General features: G+C 44.0%; 1 protein-coding gene across 4 annotated transcripts in view; it reads left to right on the top strand.

The window, feature by feature from the left end:
• The window catches only part of KIAA1958 (KIAA1958 ortholog), a 166,126-nt gene that overhangs the window by 83,171 nt on the left and 63,873 nt on the right, over window positions 1–19,082 (top strand). For all 4 annotated transcript variants that reach the window (XM_019554910.1, XM_019554911.1, XM_019554909.1 and 1 more), the window contains one exon: window positions 11,190–12,387. In XM_019554910.1, coding sequence (XP_019410455.1) covers window positions 11,214–12,387 — 1,174 coding nt within the window. In that variant the 5' untranslated portion in view covers window positions 11,190–11,213. The remainder of the gene's footprint in view (window positions 1–11,189; window positions 12,388–19,082) is intronic.

Here is a 19,082-nt window from a genome sequence, read left to right as displayed (position 1 = left end):
TTCCCCCTCCCCCACTCCCCCCGGATGAGCCACTCATGGCTCCATCCCACGCTCCACCCCGGCTGTGCAGCACCTGCCCCTGTCCCAGCCCCTCTCCCTCCCTCACCATGGGGGTCTCATTCTGTGCCCCCATGCCCCTTTCCTCTCCCTTCACCCCTTCCCTCACAAAAGCCTTACTAGGAAGATGCTGGTCTCTAAGTTACCTGGCTGCATATCAGCAATCAGATCTGTATTGGCTGCTAAGGTTTGTTAAAAATCGACCATCAATATTGGCCCAAAAAACCCTATTAATGACATTATGTCACGTTGGGGAAAAAATCTCCCAGAATAGCTTCAGTCAGAGTTGGCAGCTCTTTTCCAAATGCATGTGTGTTTACAAGTTGAGTAATTCTGTTTCCTTCCAGTTATGTCTTTAACACCTTCTGAGCAGGCTCTTCAGCAGATTGGCATCAGCAAAGCTGATTGGAACTTGGTCAACAATCCTGTTGGTGATGGCCAAGGGAAAGCAGAATCTGCAGCTCACTTGGCCTTATCTGTCTGGGCACAGCAGGGCTAACAGCAGTACCCAGTAGGGCCTTTATGTATTTTTGTCATTGAAATAAGCATCTGACTTTAAGCACAGATGAGTGCAGCTCCCTTGAGTAAGAATGTTCCACTTCATGCAGTAAATAGAGTCTTTAAATCCTGCATGGGGCAACTCAAGAAACTCACATGGACTGGGTTCTGTCTGCAAGGGCTTCTCGAGTTGTAATGTTCTTATCCCATGGAGAAACACCCAGGGATGTCAGTTTCTGTGGAGGAGGCACAGGACTTATTAGCTGGTGTGACAAAAAGGAGGAACAGAGGAACATTTGGCAGAGCAATCTAGAAGTGGATGTTTGACATTCTGAGTTGTACTTGTATTGGCTGCATTTGCCCATTTATGGACATATTTCTAAACCATATCTCCCAGAAAGACAAGGTGTTGCTCTTGGGCCAATGGAATTTGTGGCCTGAAATGTCAAGAATTTGACTGTATTTTCTAAGGTGAAGTTACATGTTACACCTAGACCACACTAAGGGCACTTGAAACCTGAGTGTCCTCATGACAAACCTTCTTAACTTGTGCAAAATACCTTCCGAACATCTCAAAGTTTATGCCACTCAGGCAAAGGTTAACTAGGACATGCTACCTAGATTGTGTTAGGATAACCTCAGCCTGCTCCATAGAGATAAAATGAGCAATTTGCAGTCCTCTGGCATCCCAGCCATCCCCCACAGAGCAGGGATAGAGTACAGGTGTCCTGGCTCCTAGCCATGCCCTTGCTTGCCAGCTTCCTACTGGCAGTTCAGAGCTGTACAGGGAAGAAACAGCATTAACCTTTAATGTGTGACTGCTAACAGCAGGGGGGCAGGGGAATTATTTCAAGTGGAGTGCCACTTAACGAGTTTTGGTGAGCTATCAAGGGCTGCATGGGTAGGCCCACCCCTTGACAGCTGCCCCTCTGCCTTGTTGCCATCTTGGGACCAAATATCTCACCTCTAACCCCTGACCTTTGCCACCAGAAGTCCCTCCCCTTGCCCCCCCTCCACAATACTCCTTTGGAGGGGTTGCCATCTTAGAACCAGAAAGAAACCAAATCATATACTAAAAATCAAACACCTACTATAACATATGTGGCAGAAAGCCACCTTGGTTTCTCCCCAAAATCTCTGCCCTGTGACAATGTGATAATATCTCTGTGCTGTGACCATTTGAGTAGGGTGGGCTCAGCAGAGGAGACCACACCCTTACCCTGTTTCTTTAGGTAACTTGAGCTGGCTGCATTCCTGAGGGAGGGGGGAAACCTCCCTACGTGACTGGTACCTGGGTGAGGGGCATCTGGCTGGTGGGCTGGAATCTGCCCGGTAACAGGTGAAGTATTTCAAATTGGTTGGCTGGCAGCCAACCCGGGCTGGCCTCCACTGGACCAGGTGAATGAGGTCACAGGGGCTATATAAGTTAGGACGGGCGAGGAGGCAGTCTCTTCGGCCATGAGGTGAGGCTGGAGCCATGGGGGGGGGGACTCAGAGGAGCATAAACATCTGAAAGGGCCCTCTCCCCCAAAAACTCATGAACCAGGAATAGCTGGATGCTAGAAAGGATCTCACCAGCCTCTGGAAGATGCTTGTGAATAAGCTACTGGAGATCTGATAGATATCTAGCTGGCAGTAACTCAGATGCGTGATCAAAAGGCTACCACAGCCAGACTGTTTGCTCTTTGGGATTTCTAGGATATTGCTCAATCTTGTACCCTATTTTCACCCTACACTTGTAACCAATAAAGTCTTCCTTTGTGACTGGTGTGGGAGACGTATTGAGGGGTGGGTCTAAATTATGCCTAAGAGACCCCTTAGGTCTGCGGACTAAAGGAGACTGTACTTTTTGCCCCCGGACTTGGGGAAGTGCCCCAAGTGCCTGTACTGGGTCGAGTACCCATAGGACATTAGGCCTGTGTTTCCCCGAGGACACAGGGCCAGGAGTGAGTCCATTCTCGGGGTGGTGGCGGCGACGTTACCCCCAGGCTAGCGTATGTGCTCCAGGAAGGGGTTGGGCCGGACATAAGGCGCCCCTAGGGAGGCATTCGGAGCCTGGCAGGTGGTTGGGCGCAGGGAGGTGGGCGGCTCAACGCAGGAGCGCCCCCTACTGGCACGCCACAACATATGTTAATTTTATTACAAAAAATATTTTTGTCATAATTTGTGTTTGCATCGTGTATATAGAGGTGATTGCATGATAACTCAAAAATAAATTCTTAGTTTTGTATATTGTGTGGCGGGCTGTGTATAGGGAGTGTGTATGGTAGGATGTGGAGGGTGTGGTGGAGATTGTGTATATGTGGGGATTGTGGGGGCAGGGTGTGTGTGTGGGGACTCCCCCACACTCCCCGCATGATATAGCAGCAGCAGCAGCAGGGTGCTCAGAGCTCAGGTGCCCGGTGGGGCATGGCTCCAGCCAGCACTGCACATTGCAGTGAGGGGCACATCCTCCGCTGGGCCGCTTGTATCACTGGCGCTCTCTGCCACTCATGTGCAGCCGCCACACTTGCACAGTATGGGAAGGAAGTCTCATGTGCTGGAGCCAGGTGCTTTCCCTGCTGGGGCTATGCAGCACCGAAGGGAAACCCCAGGCACCTTCCCCAGAGGGGCAGGAAAGGCAGTGGGCTCCAATGCATGGGGGTTCTCTCCTGTGCTGTGTGTGCAGCCCTGGCAGGGAAGGCATGTGGGACTTTCCTCCCATGCTGTGCAAGTGCAGGAGTTGTGTGTGAGTGGTAGGGAGCATCACAGATTCAGGGGGCCTGCTGGAGGCTGTGTCCCTTGCTGCAGTGTGCAGCACTGGCTGGAACTGTGCCCCACCAGGCACCTGTATTCTGAATGCCCAGCCTGCTGCTGCTGCCACTGCCTGTCAGGGCTGTGCAGCATGGGGGAGTGTGGGGGGGGTGTCCCCACACTCCCTCCTTCCCTCACACCCACACGCTCTCCACCCAAGCTCTGCACTGCTGCCAGCCCCAAGAGCCACGCTCCTTCCTAGCTGCAGCCCTGCCCCCGCTGCTTTGCTACCTGCTGCCCAGAGCTGGCAGGAGACTGGGGAAATGGAGCAGGTCCCTAAGGGCTGCAGCAGATGCAGCAGCAGCCCTGCACAGAAGCTGCCTGCTGGCTAGCCGGGCCTTTCTGTCCACAAGGGTGGGATGGCGGCAATGGGGTACGTTTGAGGCTGTGTATACACGTGAGCACTTTGCTCCCACCCTCATGAGCGGCAGGGCTTTTTGGGGGACTCTGCGGGCCAGATAAAAGTGGTGGGTGGGCTGGATTCAGCCCTTGAGCCATATTTTGCCTGCCCCTGCCTTACAGCATGTTCTAACTTTCTCACCACTTAACAGTTCATAGATTTAATATGGTCTAATTATAACATGTAACTTCACCCTAATAGAAAATTCATTAACTTTACCTTTAAAAAAGAGCTGTACCCTGTACCTATTATAATGTAAAGCAGCATAAGGTCCGGACTTTTACAGCTGCATTTTTTAAAGGATACAGGAGCTCTTTGGCCTCAGGGAGCAACACCATGGCATAATTCTCCACACAGTTTCTATCCCAACTTAGAGGGCTCCCGTGGAGTGCCTAAGAATAAGGGAGTACTTACGAAAAAGGAAGTTTCAGAAGCCAGGCAGCTGAATGGGGAATTACTTGGATGCTTTTACAGGTTATCTTTTAAGCATTTCAAACATATGTGGAAGGTTATGTGATCATAAAGATAGAACAGTGTCAGAGCACTTACAGGTTAAGTCTTAAAGCTATCTTAGACCTGCACAACTGTGACTTGCCACTGGAGGGCTGGCAAGTGTGGGCCTAAACAGGAGCCACTACTTTATTGCTCCTCTGGGCAGGACCTTGTAGTTCAGAGGTGGAGAATGAGATGAATGGAGCAGGGAGGCTCAGCAAGGAGACTGTTTTTTTTCTCTGGTTGGCTTAGTACTAGTTAAAGTTGCCCTAGAGAACGAAGTCTTGAATTTTTCAACACAGTAAGTATGGGCATAGGCAGAAATAGGGCAAACTTCCACCCACATGCCTCAGCTGGAGCCTGGAGGGAATTAAAGAGGTCTCATCATCCCATCCTTGATCTTGTTTAGTTGGTGACAGGGACCAAACAGATGAGAAATGGTGTTGCGTAGCTCATGCTCTGATCCAGGGGTAGGCAATGTTTTTTGGCCGGAGTTCCGAAAAACACCACAATGCCTACCTTGGAAGGTGCCAGTCTCCACAGCTCTGGCATCAGCACCGTGCTGGTGGCAACTGCCCGGGCACCTGGGGGGTGTTTTCCCTCATACTATAAAAAAATAATAGAGCAATTTTTCTGTTACAAAGAACTTAGACTCCAACAGGGAAGAATGCTTTTAACACTATGGATTCTCATTTGGAATCTCTGAGAACATCCAGACAAGCATGGCTGTGCAGTGTGCAGCGCCACATACTACACAGTCCAGAGTTCTCCCTGCTGCAAGGGCATGCTGCCCGAGTGTGCACTATTCCATTAATTTTTTTTGCATTGTTTTTGATCCCTGGATAGCCAAGTGTCAAAAAAAAAAAAACACAGGAAAAAAACCCAAAGCAGCACATGCTTGGGCAGCACGTGCTGCTAAAAAGTGAAGCTGGGTCAGTCGGAACCATGCTGCAGCTCCTGGCCAGGCTCTGTCCAGCAGGATCACTGTGGCTGCAGCTCTGGGAGGCCCCCAGATCCCCAGGTAAGGCTGCTGGGGCCAGCACAGTGCTGGCCTCAGCCCCCCCTATGCCAACTAAGGCAACTTGCAACACTCCAAAGCACACATGGCATGGGCATTCCCTGGAGACAAGCAGCAGCAGAGCAAGGTGTGCCAAATGTCCATGCACGTCTGGACACGACCACTGGGTATATTCTGTGAACTGTGTTTGCAAACTTAAGTGCTAACTTTGTGCATCACCTTTGAAAAGATCTCAAGGCACCTCAGTGTGCCAAGGCACCCTAACTTGGTAGTTCTGCTAGGGTTAACCCCTGACAGCTCTGCGGTTAGCTTGGAGCCACTGGGTGGTGATACCAGGGGGCCAAGGGAAGAATGCTTCCCCAGGCTCCTGAGTCTTCCTATAATTAACATGGTGGCTTCATGCTGAGGGTGCAGCCACTGTATGGCAAGACCAGGGAGCTGAAGGAAGCATGCTTCCCCTGGCTCCATGGTGTTGTTGCACTTAATATGGTGGCCACTCCATGCTGAGTGCAGAGCCAGGGAAAATATGCTTCACCTAGCTTCATGGCTGCACTTAAGCCACTCAGGGTGGCTGCTCTCAGTGTGGAGGGGGAGGGGAATACAGGTTTGGAGGGTGAAAATAGAAGAGCTAAGAGCTATGCCTCCTGGCATGCTGAAGGACTGAAAACTAAGCGTTTTATCTCCCTGGAGCTGAGTAACCATACCCTGGAATAACCTAGGTAAAATGGATCAAAGATAGCCCTCACTTCAATTGGCTTAACTTTAAAACATTAAGAAGGTATTTTGAGTAGGATAACACCCTTCAATGGTTGAATACTCCCATTTTAAGTACATTTATACCTGACAATGCCCTTAAATTAATCACAAACAAGTTGGTAGGAAATGAAGGAGTTGGACCCTAAATGCACATGGTAGATGAGCCAGAGATTTGCACTCCCCTGTCCTCATCAGTTTAACCTCGTTTTCATATGGCATGTGTGGTCTTCTTGGAAAACCCATGTTATGCTGTATCCATTTATGCTGTTGTTCTCACTCTACGGATTTTGTTATACTGGCTATCTGTATCTTTATAATTTGGAATATGGCTTAACCTGGGAATTCAGAGAGTCAGCAGAACTGCTAATTATCTCCTGTCATTGTGTTGTAGTGCCAAGACAACTGACACTCACAATGGCAAAATGAGAGGCCACTGGTGGCATAGGCACCCCAGGGCATTGCCTGCTTGTGTTGGGGCAATCAACCCTGCAAAGGCATCTGGGAGAAATGGCCTATCAAGCCAGCAGGACTGCAGGTACTCTTAGAAACACCAGCACTTCCTAGAGACATCTGGTGACTCATGAACATTAGAATAATGCTAATTCTAGGGCTGGCATGAAGGCTTTTTAGAGCACAGCTAGACAAGAATATTGGAATTTAAACCTCCTGGGCTTCAATGGCCTTGGTTACCAGGACTAGCAGAGTTGGCAGGAAGGCTGATCTTTAGATCTCAGGCAGGACTTTCACGGGAGGCTGGGGAGAACTAGATGAGAGGGTAAGAATCTGTATTTGTTTTATGTTCTGTCTCCCAACCTATGGTTTATTTTATTTGCATAATTCTTTCATCCTATGTAATAAATCCTTTTCTTGTTGTTCTCTTTCCTGACTGCCGATGGAAAGAGTGATTTCCGGGTGAGTGATTTTTTTTCCAAGCTATCCTTTCCATTGAAAGAGGGATTTATAAATGTCTTCTGTACCCTAAAGTGGGAGCCACTCAGGGTGGGCAGAGATCCCCCACTGCGGCTGCGGAGTTCTGGCGTGAAGGCAGAGGATCTGGGGTGTTGGGATAGGGAGCTATCTTGGAGCAACTTCAATCTGTTCCTTGGGGAGAGTGGCGGCACAGTGAGGAAAAGCTTGGGGCTCTGGGGGATCCTCCATGGACAGGGTTTTTTGACACTTCAAGAAATCTGGCCCTTAGGACTGAGCATAGCATTTACTTGCTTGAGTAGTACCTCTAAAAAACAGTGAGATTACTCAAGCAAACATTCTGTATGCCTGGCAGGTTTTGCAGGAATTAATTGTATGCATTCTTCTGCATACAGGTCCATGTCTTGCAATGAGTTTTGCATAGACACAAGGTGTTGCATGCACAAAGGTTTTTGTGGGATCAGTCACAGTTTGCAAAGCATTTGGAGCTCCTTGGGAATACATGACAATGTAACTTACTGTAAAAACCTGTACTCTGTGTATGTACCATTTTTTTGGTTGTTAAAGCTTCTTGCAGATGATAAAAAGAACTTGTGCTTTTTACTTTTAATTACTCAATAGCTGACCTTGAAGCACACATTCATTGGCCTCATGTATTTATGCATTGGTTTGCGTGGAGTAAAATCAAAGTAGTGCATTATCAAGAAATATCTGGTTTAAATACAACTGCTCTTGTGCAATATTCTTATTATATCTGCCTTTAAAATTCTTGTGTGGGTAGGGGTGGAGGGATGGGACATACGTTGGTAGTGAGCTCAGCATTTAGATTGGTTCAGGGAAACAATACAGGGCTTAATGTGCAAATGGGCAAATGCCCATGGCTCCAATTGAAATCAATAGAAGCTGCATGTAATCGGTATTTCTAAATGGAGGTGGGGTTGGAGGGGAAGTCAACTCTTTGGCAACTCTGAAGACAGGTGAGGCCCATGAATGCCACCTATTATTTTTAAACCTCCTCAGAGAGTCAACAGAATGATTTCTCTGTGGGCAAGGATCAGTGCCAGGAGAAGCAGGCCTGCTGGAGCTTTTGCTGTGCAGTGTTGATCATTCCACGTGTGCATTTTGATTTTGGGTGCATTTTGATTTTTCTCTTGTGAAGAATGTTTTTTGAATGATAAATAATTTACAGAAAAGTATTTACTAAAATTTTATTAAAAATGTATTGACATGTGATACCTGGCTTGAATAACTGACCTCCGGGAGGTAACAGATGGCAAAGTAGAGAACATGAAGAGATCCTCTGGGAAGCATAAACACAGAATTAATCTCTATTGGTCTAATTCCATCTTCTGTCTCACACATGCAAAATGTGTGAGTTCTCCCCTTATTAAACCTCTCTTGCAATTACAAATACTTTATAAGTAAGGTTAAAGTTTAAGGTGGATACTGTCAAGCTTTTTTTTTGTTAATTTAGAATTTTAAAGATTTAAAATTTTTGGAAAGGAGTTAAAAACTTTCATGCTTTTTATTATTATTTTGTTTGTGAGTTTTGGAAGCATCTAAGTAGTGTGGTGAGATTTCCCATATAACTGCCATTCTTTTAATAGGGAAGAATGAGGAGGCTGCTCAGTTTCTGGGCTTTCAACTATTAGGGAAGGAGAAAATTGCAGAGCTAAAGAACCCTCTTGCTCCTAGTTGGAGAAAGATGGCCTTTTAACTAATGGGATGGACTAGTACTTAGGGGGTCCTCAGTTCAAATCCTGATTCAAACCTATGTTCTGTTACAGTCTCAAAAAAGGAAGTTGCTTGTGTATTGATGGCCAAACAGAAATCAGTGGGACTTTGGCCACTGATTGCACTATGGGAGAAATTCTGGCTCCATTTACAGATAGGGATTATATTACCTTTTTATAGATTTATTATGAGATTAAATATATAAATGAATATGAGTGTGCAGGTATTATCACACTGGGGAACAACCTTTTTGGCCAATATGCTACATATTAACCCCCAGATCCTCCTTCAGTGCCATATGATCCCCTTTCCCATGATCTTGTGCTCTGTTTTCTCCTTCCTACCCAAGCTGCTGCTTTGCTTTCTTTCCTATCTGCTGCTGCACTGCTTGACCTGCTCTGGATCAGCAGTGTGCCAGAGGTTGCCAGTGCTATGTGTGGCACATGTGCCACAAGTTGACCACCCCTGTATTACTGAGGTTGTAACCTCAGTTCTTATAAGAACTGAAATGGATTATCATATCTGGCTGGAAGTGAAATTCTTTTTTCCCCCTTTTATCGGTAACCAGAATCCCATAAAAAATGAGACTGACTAGACTTCATTTCTGTCTCTGGAAAAGAAGATCCTTGCTGTTCTTATAAAAAATTAAAGGTTTGGTTTAGTAAGATAATGCATTTACTGCAGACTCTAAAATGTGAAATAACAGTTCACAACACTACAAAACACAAACTGCCATGAATTTTCTTTATTTTTGCGAATTGTAAATATTTTGCTGAACAAGTTTTCTGGAAGATATGCAGAGGTGCTTAGAGACACCAAGATACATGCAAAGATTAGAAGCTTATAGTGCAACGCTACATTTTAATGAGTAAAAACAAAGATTCACACTGAAATCTGGATTCTTCAATATTTAATTAATCACATCAGAAAACAGAAACATACTCTTCTGTTACCTAATTGTACAATCAACAGCTAACTACCCAAGCTTCAATCTGGCAGTTTGAAATAAACTGTTAAGGAAAAAAAGGTTGTAGTCCAAGAAATTACTTCTGAACAATTTTTATGTTTCTAGCTCAGTTATGTTCCATTTCCTTGGTTTTCTTAAATGTAACTAGGGCTAGCATTGTAAATCACTGAATTTACTATTCTTTTATTGGCAGACAAAGTTCTTTGGTTAGATGTGATATCTTTTATTAGACCAGCTGAGTAGTTGGAAAAAAAGTTCTTTGCAAGCTTTTGGGTGCAGTCACCCTTCATCAGGCATAGGGAGTCTCTTTTATTGGCTTTTTTTTCCTATTCAGTTAAGTGAATAAAGAATTTCCTTTCTCACATCTGACTGTCTCTTTTATAACCATAAAAGAGAAAAGGGACAGAGAAACAATGATAGAGTCTATTAGAAAGTATAATACTTGTCTGACCTAATGTAAACTGTGGCGCACTCCCACAACAGGCTTTGGGCTGGATCCTACAAGGACCTACTAAACAGCCAGTTTTCATTGAAGTAAACGAGAGCTAAGAGCACTCAGCCCTTTGTGGGATGAGACTGTGTCATTGCAGATGCTGTTTAAAAGACAGAACAAAAGCAGAGTATGCAGTTTATGGCAAGAAAAAGGCTGAACATTTGACAGATTTTCTTGAGCTCAGTGTAGGATGCCATAAGTGATACACTAACTCTGTATTAATTAACTTGGTCTCTGAACTCAGTGTCTGTTGCTATGGGTTCCTCTCTTGGTGAAAGTGATAAATGTTGTATTCTCCAGTGGAATGAGGATTTAGCTCTATACACTTAAAGTTTGACAAAACAGCAGACATTTTAACTCAGAAGGTCTGAGAGAATCAGTCTTCAAGACCATTCAAAACTTGTGTGTAAATTAGACGTATTAGTTTTTGGGCTGTTAGTTATAACTAGTACTCAGAATTCAGACAACAACCACAAAAACCCTGATAAATTTCATAATCTTTTTTTGTCTTATAAACAATCTCTGGCCCTCAAGTGGACTGCTTTGTAATGTCCTTTAAAAATGAAAATGCATTTGCAATAGAGGAAGGATTGTATATAAATCTTGATCAAGTAAGTGTGGGACATTAGACTCAGTGCCTATAATTCTAGTTTTGAGTTTTGGCTAAAAAATATAATTAGTTTTTTAATTATTCAATTTCTTGGATATAAAGACTTTATGAGCTTGCATTTGTTTAAGATTTGAGTAAGTTGCCAATATGAATAACCTCCCCTGTTTAAAAAGCCTTTTTCCTCATTGTGGATATACATTGCAAAAAGATTTTTGCCTCTGGGTTTAAGGATAGTTTTTTTATAGACACAATGAGAACTGAAGCTGCTTAAAGAGGGATGCTTTGTTGAGAAATGTCTTTTAAGAGCCCATTATATGATAGTAAGATGGTTTACTTATTTTTTATTTGTGGAAAAGTAATGTGCTGTGTTCTTATTTAATAGTACACAGCTGTAGTTCTTGGAAACATGCATCATATTAATTGCCTCTTTCTATTTTTCTGTAGGAAAGGAGCTGTTTATCCTATAACATGGAGGATTGCCTTCATACTTCTTCTGAAAATCTTTCCAAATTGGTCAGCTGGGCTCATAGCCATGGGACCATATGCAGCCTCATTCCAAATTTAAAGCACTTGCTTTCAGAAGGTTCCCATGGGAACCTCACAGCTATGTGGGGCTGTAGTGCAGGCCATGCTTACCACTGGCCACTGACTGCAACCTGCCGGGCTGGGTCTCAGGAAAGAGTGTGCTTTCAAGACAACAGGAGCTTTAACTCAGACAGTCCCAGCATTATTGGTGTGCCATCAGAGACACAGCCCAGCCCTGTAGAGCGATACCCTGGAAGACCAGTGAAAGCAAAGTTGGACTGTAACAGAACCAGAGACTCCTGTGACTTCTCTTACTGCAGTGAGCCCTCTGAGCTGGGTGAAGCTGTGGAAGAATATGAAGATGAAGCTACTCTCTTTGACATGGTTTGTGAGTCCTCAGTGACAGATGAAGATAGTGACTTTGAACCTCATCCCCAAAGGGCGCAAAATGTTTCCTGCAAAAGGTCTGCGGTGGGACCGTCATCAACAACCCTTTCAGGCTCCCAACCTCAGGTCATTGATGAAAGCACCAATGATGTGATAGTCAAAAAAATCAAGCAAGAAATCCCGGAAGACTATTACATTGTGGCCAACGCAGAACTTACTGGTGGTGTCGATGGACCTGCACTCTCATTAACACAGATGTCCAAGCCCAAGTCTCAGACTCATGCTGGGCCTTCCTATGTTGGTCCACCTAAGCCCAGCCCCCACACAACACCTTCTCTCAGTGCTGATCTAGACTTGCAAAACTTGTCTGTATCTCCACCCATCTTATCAAGGCCTGCTGTTCAGAAGCCTGCTAGGGTAACTCTGGCTTCGCCAGCCAGAGGACCAGCTAGTACCCCTACAGCCAACCAGCAGGTTGCCCTTCAGATGCCTGTCAGTAGTTCCAATACCAGCAAACAAATTAGTATTCCTTTGTCAGCCCTGCAGCTCCCAGGACAAGAAGAGCAAGCAGGCTCAGAAGAGCTGCTCCAGCCTGTGCCAAATCAGGTTCCAACCTGTGAAGTAGCATCATCTCCTTCTGTTAGCGCAGAGCCAGAGGTCAGCTCTAGTCAACAGCAGGCCAGCACTGCCCCTACCATCACCACTGAGGCCACAGCCCAATCAGTACCAGGTATGAAAACTTTTGAACACCCGCACTGTCACTCAGGGAATTCAGTGTCATTCTGATAGATGCATTCCTGAGCCAGCACCCGCAGGTAGTAAATTGTAGTTGCAAGAGTAATATCGATCACAGTTGCCATGGGTTACAGGAAACTATTACTACATATATCAGTAGATAACCACTGTACTTTGAAAGGGGATTTGGAAAGCCTTCATTTAATAGACCCCAGAAGCACTGGATGTAGGATAGTGTTAATCCAGCCATCCTTCATAATGGAACCCAGAGAGTTGTTTCGTTAAAGCAGATGAATATCAAAGCAAGTCAGGTTTGACAGTCCTATAATTCTGTAGTGCAACACTGATGTGGGACAGGGTGCAGCCCTTTTGCTTTCCTTATATATAAGATGAATGTTATTTGGGTAAATCAGAACAACTGAATCTTAGCAAGAGTAGTTTGAAGTGGTGTTCAGTGTTCTTCATTTCCTTTTCTTGTTGCTGTCAGAAGAACTGACATTTGAAAGGCAGATGCAAGGGACAGCTTGTAACAGTAATATCTGGGAGAAATTTGTCCTGTTATAAATCTTTATTAAAGATTTTTGCTAAGTCATAAACTACAGCAGCCTGAAGAGGTTAGAGAAAGACATACTGTACATAACCTTAATGCTGAAGTTAATGTTGCTTATACCTGCAGCCAAGCAAAAAAAAAAAAAAAAGGCTTTCCAATTTTCAGTGCAAAATCTCCTCTAATCTTTGGATCCTTCCCTACCTGTATCATGGTGATGATCAGCTTAAACAGACAAGTATCATAACAACAAAGCTGTCTCAAAGCAATGAATTTCAATCAATTCTTCTTTCTGTGCCAGCACTTTGGGGGAAAAATCGACTGGTGACCATTAGCTTAGCATGGGTGAAATCTGGTTCACGGCACAAGTTGCTGCACAATTAGATAATACCTGCTATACCATGACCTTTACTCTTATTGCCAAATAAAATATTAAGGGTATATAAAATATCCAGTTATATTCAATATAATCTGGGCACTACATGATAGAAAGTGCAGAAGTCAGCATTTTATTTGCAACTAGTGAAAAGACTCAAAATTCAAACCACTCATTTGGGCATTCATTGCTATTTTGATACCTCTTTTAGGCATTTATGAAGAGCAGTCCTGGCATGTGTTAATTCACTCGCTGATGGTAGTCCTGCTATGCCAAGTTAGATCATTTAGATCTGATTCTGATAGACTAAGTCCAAGGGAGTAGGCAGATGTCAGAGATGGAGTTTGATACATATATTTATCACACATTTTTTAAGCCATCAGGTGGATAGCACTTTCCAGAATGCTAGTGATTAGATGCATCCTGATTCATTCATATAGATCCCAATCCATGTAGCTTCAGGCTACTATATCACAAATTTCAGTGAGGCTGTATAGGAGTTCACCAGCCCAGAAATTTGGCTCTTTGAGATTCCTTTGTTTTCTCCTGGTTAGTAAAACTTAAAATCTCACTCTGCAGTTACCAGCATTTAACAGAAAAAAGACTTGTAGCTATATTACCCTGGACAGTCCTTTTGTTGGCCATGCAGAGTCTGACCTAGAGATTACTTGGACAAGAGACTTCTAATGGAAACCTGGATGCTGGAGGAAGTGGTGCTCATGGTTCTGTAGGCTGGACTCTCTTTTTTTTTTGTGAATGAATTTTTCAGTAGTGCCTCAGGAAGTGGAGGTGTCACAACCTCAGGAGGGGAAACTCATGATGCCAACTAGTTAAAGCTGTCCTGGCCGTTTTTTACAAGGGTAGTGGTGTTATCTCAGCATACTGTCCAGATTCCAGAATGGGTGATTACACTCTAAACATCCAGATTTCCTATCTGTTTTAGTTTTCTATACTTCCAGTCATAACTATTACATAACATGTGTTATTGGCTCTTAAACAGCTGCCTTGTTGTAGCTCAGGGGTGGCTGCATTTGAGTGTCATGTAAAATTTCAGTTACAGCAGACTGTGGCAGAGCTTGTTCTGGGTTCAGAACATGCTTCTATGGACTCCAGTTAATCTCTGGGGTAACTGTGGCTCAACTCAGAGGCTCCCTATTATGAATTTAGCTTTCTCTGCTGACTTGGGCAGAGGCCAGGGCTTTGGCCTTCTCCTCACTCTCTCCAGGAAATCAAAGGTTTAGAATAGGCTCTTTCTGCCTTAGCCTGGCCCACTGTAAAGTTTTGCCGACTAGAAGTGTTCAAGAATTATGTTAGGCCTCTTTCCCTCTCCCACAGTTGATATTGATGATATTTATAACACAAAATATATTTTGAATTATTTTTGTTTTCTGTGCTTTTGAGCCTTTAGGGGGCATATTTACAAGTTGTTCTTTGCAACCAGGAGAACTGAAAAATATCTTTTAAATATTAAATAAAAGCCAAGATCTGTGCATTACCATGTGACTCCAGGGATAGGAACACTGAGGAAACATCAAATATCACAGGAGTCCCGATAAAATGTTGGGAGTTGACTACTCTGTGACTGTAGGTGGTGATGTCATGGAATATTTTAGATACACATGTGCTCCTATGAAGTGTAACAGTTTTCTTCTTCCAAGTGCCTCTGTGTGTGTGTGTATATGCATATATATTTGGCTTGTCCTTAAGTAGATAGTCATTTTTATCCTTTATGTAACTCTCTTGCAGTTGGTAGAATTTTGCTGTGAGCAAATGTAACACAGGGTGATTGATTGTGTGAAAGAAAGTTACAAAAACGTATGTAAGATCTTCCCAGAACATTGAACAAAAATGCTAATAGATCTCTCTGTTTACAATTTTACATGGGAGGATTGATGGCTTTTGGCTAAATCAGTTGCTGAAGTCTGCCTGCAGCTGCTGAACACGGTCAAATGAACAATTAAAGGTCAGACACTGCTGGAAGTAGTCAAATGAACAATTAAACCTCTGTTGTAAATAAGTCTTAGTCTTGGAGTAAAGCATTCAACTTCATAATTTACTATCTCTGCTAGTTCCAGAGCTACCCTAAAAATAACCTGAACTGACATATATCATTTTTAAATTAAAGTGTGTTCCTATTCTGGTAAATGTTTCAAAGACCCAGATTACTTGAAAGAATAAAATGAAATAATTATGTTTTGAGTCATCTGAAAATCAAGTTAATAAGTTAAATTAACCTCCTCCTCCTCCGCTCTCACTGCTTTCTAATCTTGCGATGCTGGTTTGACTGTTTGTGTGCCATCAGCAACAAAAACAGGCTTTTGAAGATCTGCTGTAACATTGCTTACCAGAATACAAGGTTGCGTATTCTCATAAACACCTCTGTCTGATTTATCTTTGTGTCCTGAAACTGTCACATGATAAATTGCTGTTTTTAGGCCTTACATCAGGAAGTTCTAATTCTGAGACTGACATTCTCAGACTTTGTAGTATATTGTAAAAGGAGACCACTTTAAAAACTAAAAAGGAGTATAGTAAATACACTTCATCCTTGATGACATATTTTAATGTATTTATGTTCTTGGTTTAAGATCTTAGTTTAAAGTTCTTAAAGATCTAGTTCACAGATCTTAGTTTAAAAATTTTAACAGTAGTAGTGCTATCAATAATATTATTGAGTGTTTCCTTGCAACAGAAGTCATCCTTTTTTTTTCAGGAGAACCCTGAAATCAGATCTCAGCAGGTGCTGTAACATCTTTTAGCTAACTACAAACAGAAATCCATTTCTTTCTGAAGATTTCACATGCTTTTTTTTCTGCTCAAACTTGACCCCCAGTAGGGAAGGCTCAGACAAAATTCTCCGCAGCACTGAAGAACAGCAGCAGGCGGCCACATAAAGAGTGACTAATACAGTACATAGAATTCCAGTCTGCCTTAAACATGAAGCATTTATTAAAGAAAGCACCTGGAGACACCAACAAATGGGCTTCCTCACTACTTGTGTTCCAGCTTTGTCTCTCTTGTTTACCTGTGAACGCACCCATTCTGGAAAGCTGATCAGTTTACAGAGACATCTAGTGGCTGGATAATATATTGCAGGTAAATATAGCCTACTGAGACCTTAAACCTCAAGTAGGTTAGCATAAAGGAAGATGAAGGAGCAGCTTGGGGATCATTTGGGCCTCCGAAATCTGCAATAATATGAACCAATAGGCCTCTTAAACCTATGTAGACAGTGCAGTAGTACTAGCCTTTATGCAAGTTCCTTTCCAGCAGGTAGGAAAGGAGTGAATCCATGCCCCCCCACCAACCCCCAGTCACCTTCATGCATGATCTTTGGGAGGCATTTGAGCTTCATTTGCTGCTGGTTGGTTTTTTTCTGTTTGCCTTTTTTAACCACACATTTTTAATAACATATTGTTTCAACTTTAAAATAATAACTACCTGCTGAGAATGCCATCTGGGCTCTAAGGAGAGTTGTTTCAAACACACACCCATGCAACAGAGAATATTTTAAAATTAAGTTCTAGTAAACCTTTTCAGAGTTCAGACAGACAAAAAGCCTCCCTGGCAGCACAGACAGTGTCATCTGAGATTATCTTTTAAGTCTGAAGGAGAACAGGCCACTTCCGTCAGTTGTTACAGTGTGTAGCAGCACTACCCATTCCAGACTCAAAAATATCCTTGCTTTCATCCCAGAGATGACAAGGAAAGAAATAAAAACTACATGGAAAGAAGAGTAAAACCAACCAATTCCACAGACCCATTTAAATTGATTCCTGCACCCCTTGGTTCTCTTACCAGCTGTGCCAGTGGGTTTCCTAATAAATGATATTCCTTGTGAAATCCTATGTCTCTTTTATGATATGTGACACATGAGAAAAGAAGTTGCTTACGTTGATTCTGCTTTCAGGGAAAACACTGGCAAGAGCTGACAAGTCTGGGATAGGCATATATTTTATTATGAGGGGGAGGAAGGTGACTTTTTTCATTCAGTGAGACTTTTAAACAGAGACGTATTTTCATTGCTCACTGTTTATTGTTGTTCCATTTCATGTTGGACTAATCCTTTCCTAGACCTTGTGGGTTTCAAGAGGGGAAAGGAAGAGTTGGAGGGGGGAAGGGGCAGGATTTACATCCTGGATTTCACCATCAGTGGTAGAGATGAGACACATGAAACAAATGAAGCTTTTGTAAGATCTCAGACAGTTGCTTTGCTTTTATACTTAAGGGTAGCTTCATCTCCACTAAAACAAGCTGAGAATAGGGTCTGATCAAAAGCAGAAGGACTCCATAAATATCTGTGGGCTTCAGGGCAGGTGCATAGTCTGATAAACACAAACATCACAGAACTGTTTGGTTTCATTGAAACCTAAATGCTTTCAACAGCCACTGTAAGCCAGGGATAAGGTGGCCATCAAGGTACCTCAACAATAGAGTACAGTTGGCCCCACCACCGTGAATGTTGCATACCTCCCAAGCCCAGGGGGCCACAGCAAGCTCTCACAGGCAGCAGTGGTGCTGTTGGCAGTGGGGGCATAGCGGTGGCAAATGGGAAGCTCCTGCAGGCAGCTGCGGTGGGCTGAGTAGTGAAAAAATGAGGACATAAAGGCGTCTGGTTTCATATCAATAGATGACAGAGGACCAGAAAAACCAGACTGTCCTCTATAAAACTGGACGAATGGCTGCCCTAGCCAGGAAGAGACTGTTTCTTTTTTCTTCAAGGGCAGAAAGACTCCATTCTCACAAATGGTGTTTTGTGAAGCCAGAAACCAGTGACCATTTAAAGACTTTGGCTTTCTTTTAATTTGATTACTTTATTGTAGGGTTGTCTCATAGGTACTTACTTTGGTTTTTGCTAGCAGGTGCTTCCAGAGGTAAAAAAAACCCAACAAAACAAAATGGTGCTTCACCTTAAACTCAGCACGTTCCCACACCACGCGCATGCCCAGAAGAGGCAGCACATTACTTCAACCCAGCTCTGCAGTATCTGTAAAGATCCGGTACTTTAGTGGGGCTTTATGGCCCTTTTTATCTAACAGCTGATTGAACCAGCTTTAGCTAAAAGCTCCAAAAAGCCCTGCTGAAACTCCCAATCTTTACAGATGCTGCAGAGCCGGATTAAAGTAATTTGCTATTTCTTTCGGTAAAGTGCCTTTTTTGTTGGGGGGGGGGGGGGGGTTGTTTTTTAGCATCTTGGCTGTAGCTTTATTTTTGGGGGCTGGGTTATTGAGTCCCAGAGGTCCCACAGAATTGGTGCCTATGGGTTGTCAAATTGGGCCCACAGGTTGCTTGTGGCACTCAAGAGGTTAATTTGTGGACCCCAGGCTACCACCCAGCCACTGCTCCCCTCCTCAGGGTCTCTGGCTACAGCATCAGACAGAATCTCTTGAACGCCTCTCCGTCTTCCAGCTACTGCTTCCTGCCTGTAAGGAAAACTTACTGTGAGAAGGGGAGAGGCGGCGGGATGCCACACTGGCAGCTGTGTGTGGCGAAAGTGAAACTGGTGGCTGGAGCCGCCATAGTCTAAGATCAAAGAAAAAACCTGTGGCAGAGTCGAAAGGAGTCAGGAACGGCTCCCACATCTGCCTGAGCATGCTTTATAAAAGCATGCCAAGGGTGATTGGCTGGGCAGACAGCTGGAAGTGGCAGAAAAGTCTCACCCCGAAGAGAGCCAGGGGGACTGGAAAGAGTGTCCCTGGCTGGCCCAGAGGGGTCAGAGCAGCCAGATGGCGTGAAGCAGGAGGAGGCTTGGTGGCTCCCTCAGGAA

This window comes from Crocodylus porosus, unplaced genomic scaffold (assembly GCF_001723895.1).
Source record: "Crocodylus porosus isolate Cpor-Errol unplaced genomic scaffold, CroPor_comp1, whole genome shotgun sequence".
NCBI classification, from domain to species: Eukaryota; Metazoa; Chordata; order Crocodylia; family Crocodylidae; genus Crocodylus; species Crocodylus porosus.
Note: the sequence above shows the minus strand (reverse complement) of the source record. Positions and strands in the feature narration are given on the sequence as shown.